Below are 4,851 nucleotides of genomic sequence, written 5' to 3'. Positions count from 1 at the left end.
GGGAGGGATAAGAAAACTACCTTCTGTTTAATTGAGGAACTTATGGCCTAGGAGATAGGGAACTACTGCTGCGGCTATTGCTACTGCTCCTTCCTCGACCAGGCCTGCACAAAATCCACTCTTGATCAGAAAATAAGGCTGCAAAAAAGATGAAAACTATTACTCAATGCAACCAGACGAAAACTATAATTCAATGCAACCAGCGGGTTGAATAAGCATTTGCACTTCTTGTCTCTTGTAGTCTTGTCTAGCCTTCATTTATCTACTTAACCAGAATATAGCTCCCCAACAGTGCCACTCCAATGGCCAGTATTTTCATCCAGGAAATTTTGGATTTAAAGTGACAAATCTAGGAAGAGACTAGATTTTAAAAACAACAAATTAACAATATAGCCAATCTGGGAAAGATGGAAAGTTTATTTCTGCAGTCTACTAAATGGAAACACTTCAAATAATAGTGTTTCGAAAGACAACATTACCCATCAAGACACCACATGTTGTAGATATATACCAAAAGTCAGGCTGTCTGGAGTAAAAGAAGCTTTAAGGAGGATGAAAAGTAAGCAAGGCACAAGGCCCACGTGAGATCCCAATAAAAGTGTGGAAGTGGTTAGGAATCTGTGGTTTATCTTGGTTAACCAAGTTGTTTAATAAAATTATGAGTACAAAGAAAATGCTAGATGAATGGAGGAGAAAAATTGTGGTTATGATTTAAAAAACAAAGGTGATATTCAGAGTTGCAATAACTACAAAGGCATAAAACTAATGAATCATACTATAAAATTATAGGAGAGAATTATTGAAACTCACCTGAGACAAGGAACTATCATTAAGAGAATAAATTGGTTTTATGCCAAGAAGACCCACAATAGAAGCTATTTACTTAGGAAACTTATAGAAAGATTGTGAAATTGCAAAAAATATCTCAATATGGTCTTTAATGACCTAGAAAAGCTTATGACAGAGTACCTAGATAGGTAATCTGACAAGTACTAAAGAAGAGAATTGTTTCAAGTAAATATGTAGACATAATTAAAAATATGTATGATGGTGTGGTGATTAGTGTAAGAATTGTTTTTTTTTTTTTTTGGGGGGGGTGTTAGGGTGGTGAATTCCCAATTGTACTTGTGTTACATAAAAAATCAGCTTAAGCCCCTATCTATCTGCGCTTATCATGGATGAATTAACAAGAGATATTCAAGATGATGTTCCTTGGTGTATGTTTTTTAACTGATAATATTGTCTTGGTGGATGAGACCAAAGCAGCGATTAATGCCAAGTTGGAGTTATGGAGATTAACCTTGGAATCAAAAAAGTTTTAAGATAAGTAAAACGAAGATGTACTATATGGCGTGTAACTTTAGTTACACGAAGATAGATAATGAGTTGGTGAAAATTAATGAGAAGGAGGTTCTGGAAAGTGATTATTTGAGGCATCTAGACTCAATAATAAATAAAGAATGTGATATAGATGATGATATTTCACAAAGAATTAAAATAGGATGGATGAAGTGGATAAATACATCAAGAATGTTGTGTGATCGACGTATTCCTTTAAAACTTAAAAGGAAATTTTTATAGGACATTCATACGACTAGCTATGATATATGGTGCGGAATATTAGACAGTTAAGAAGCATCATGTAGATAAAACCAGTGTAGTAAAGATGGGGATATTGAGATGGATGATGGTAAACCTAGGAAGGCTAAAGTAAATAATGAGCATATTAGAGCTAGATTGGGAGTAGCTCTAATACATGATAACCTACAAGAAAATTGTTTGAGGTGGCATGGCCATTTTCAACGAAGGCCTTCGGATGCTCCAGTACGGAGGATTGATTGGATTCAGATTGAAGGATCAAAAAGATCTAGGAGCAGACCTAAAATGACCTTAGGTAAAGTGGTGAGGAAAGAAATGCATAACTTGGGCCCTATATCAAGTATGACGTCAAATAGAGTTGATCGGAAGGTAAGGATCTATGTAGCCGACCGCATTTAGTTGGGATAAGGCTGAGTAGTTGTATTAGATTCAGAAACTCAGAATAGAAACCAGAATCGCAGTGATCAAGGAATGACCAGAATTGAGAGAATTTCATAAATAGTGCCAGGTTATCAGATGTATTCAGAAATTAATGGAATATCCTTTTCTGTTAATAGAACAGAACATCAGAATCTGGAACCATTCCAACAGCCAAATTCGGAGTTATAATCCTGCTTGAAAAAGACTATTATAACTGAGACTCGATATCAGTGTGTCGAATGATCTCAGAACAGAAACTAAATGTGTTAAAATTAAATATCAGCAGTAGCAGATCTCAGAGTTAATAACAGAGTAATATTCTAATCTTATGACATGAAACAGGAAACAGAAACAGCAACCGGCAATCAAGAACATATCTGAAATCAGAAGTAGGGTAGCAATAGGACTTCCAAGATCTGACGTAAAAATCAAAATTTGAAACCATGAACAGACTCAAAACAGAATTAGATCACTATGTTTGAAGGCAGATTTGAAAACTCGGATGTATTTGATAAGAAACAGAAAATCGAGCAACTAGAATATAGAACTGAAACGAAAACCAGAAACTACTAACTGAATCAATAGTCAATAGACTAGAAGAATGGAAGAATGGTAGAAGGTTATGGACCAAGCACCTATCCTGGAAGTATACTGATATCCCATCAGCCAACACCAGTCCTCTCACCAAGGGTTAGTTGCATCCCACAACTGAAGTCTCAATATCACAGAAATTGAAGCAGGAAAAGCCAGCTCTATTCGATAATAGAAATCATGGGGAGGCTCTGTGGTGTCTATGCCTGTACAGCTTTATATAGAAACTAATAAGATAGTTGCATACTGGTCATAACACATGTAATAGCCAATAGGAAACATGCCCTAAACAGACAATGAGATGAACTATGCAAAAAAAATTGGGATAGGACTCCTTAACCATAAACAGTAGGAGTTCTGTTTCAGCCAAAACTCTAACTAAAGACCTTGAAAGAGGCTGAGAATTAATAGGAGATTCCAGCCATTAGAAATAAGGAAATAGACAATAGAATTATGGAATAAAATAGTCCTAAATAGACCTCATGACCTGGTTCTTTAGGCAAACCAGAACCTGTAAACGGGTCCAAAAGTGTCCCAAATCAGAACCGCAAGTTATGGTTCTGGCCTGGGTTTCTACTTCTCGCGTTGGTACTTCAATGAGTACCTGCCTTGACGCTGATCTGCATCATATAGCTTTTGTTACTCACCAAACTCTCCAGAATACAGATCATGGAGATTCACCATCAACATAAGGAGTTAGGAAGATAAAATTTTGGCTTCCAAAAAGGATGCCTCATTCCACTAGAAGCCTAGATCTACTAATGACTCGGTGGTTATGATTGCTAAACAAGGAGTGGTTAGGCCAAGATTGTGTTCAGGAAACATCACTTAGTAGTTTTATGAATCTTTGGATGGGGGCCTTATCCTAAGTTTTAGTACTGGGTTTGTGCCCTGCAGGTCTGTTTTAGCCTTCTCCTTAGCCACTCTAAATAAACTGCCATTCCAAAAAACAAAAATCCCAAAACACAGACTAGGACTAGTAAATCCCTGCTTATCAAGATCATCAGCCATCTCCTTGGCCACTCTTAAGTCCCCATGCGAAAGAACACTCATCTTTATGGACATGTTATCCACATTTTCAATTAGTAAAGTGTCAACTTCAGTTCGATGAGGCATTGCCAGATTGGAAGAACAATGCTTTGGAAGAGGTTTGGAAAAGGTCAATTCTGTTCGACATGTACGCCCCTTCTATTTTAAGGGACTGCCGTAAAAGCACAGTAAATCCACATACATGATCAGCCATATGCTTCATATAGGCCACTACATTTTACATGCAGCCCATCCAGGAAAGACTGTATCCATACATCATTTAAGATGATTAAATCATCAATCTACATGCAAAACACAAACAAAGGTGAGGGAATACCCACCCAAACTGTTGGCCTAGATTCCTCTCTGCCGTATCTTTCTTCATTTTTTTATTATTTTAGTGTTTATAATTTGGGAAAAAGAACTCTATCCAGGATTGTGGCCTACACCAGTGCTCCCATGTGCCTATATCTCTCCTCCCCATGTAAAAAGAGTAGGGACACTTCCACAGCTCTACCCCTTGCTTCGGTAATAGAGAGATGGATACAGGAGGAGCTGGTATAGGCCATTCTCCCGGACAGAGAACCACTGCCCTCAGAATTTATATGCCACAACCATTATATCCAAATCCATTCTGAAAATCAGATTCGTTAAGGCTCTGTTTGTTTTAATGTAAAATCTTACATATCAAATTTTACATGGACAAATTTTACATGTTGAAACATTTTCCAACGTTTGTTTTCAAAGAGGCAAAATGTGATCTCCCAATGTGCATTTAAAGATATGCTCACTGTAAAGAGATTATTAATATCGACTATATATTATTCGATGAAATTCCTCACAGAAAACCCATCATTCAAGTAGACACTCACACCTTCAGTGAGTTTAAGTGATGGAGAACCCTAGGGAAGGGAGGGGAAATCAGAGTAGAGATGGGGAAAAGAAGGTTTACACTCACATATTCATTCAATAATCAAATTGCTCTCTAAATCTTCAGTCGATTACAACCAATATATAGAAAAATAGGAACATGAAATTAGAAACTTAATTAGAATGGAAACTAGCCGAAATTAGGAAACAACTATAAAAAGGAAACCAAAGCAAGAAAATAAATCCTACTTCTACGTTCAAGTCTGGAAACTAAAAGCATGAAATAAAATACTAGGTAAACTACTAATTTTATTTCCAACCCTTGTTGGACCAAAACCCTGG

General features: G+C 36.8%; 1 protein-coding gene across 1 annotated transcript in view; it reads right to left on the bottom strand.

Annotated features, from left to right (window-relative positions):
* The window catches only part of LOC122071324 (serine/arginine-rich splicing factor SR45-like), an 18,508-nt gene that overhangs the window by 452 nt on the left and 13,205 nt on the right, over nt 1–4,851 (bottom strand). Inside the window, exon 13 of the mRNA XM_042635659.1 lies at nt 21–104. Coding sequence (XP_042491593.1) covers nt 41–104 — 64 coding nt within the window. The 3' untranslated portion in view covers nt 21–40. The remainder of the gene's footprint in view (nt 1–20; nt 105–4,851) is intronic.

This window comes from Macadamia integrifolia, chromosome 2, assembly GCF_013358625.1.
Source record: "Macadamia integrifolia cultivar HAES 741 chromosome 2, SCU_Mint_v3, whole genome shotgun sequence".
NCBI classification, from domain to species: domain Eukaryota; kingdom Viridiplantae; phylum Streptophyta; class Magnoliopsida; order Proteales; family Proteaceae; genus Macadamia; species Macadamia integrifolia.
This window is presented reverse-complemented; position numbering and strand designations above follow the sequence as displayed.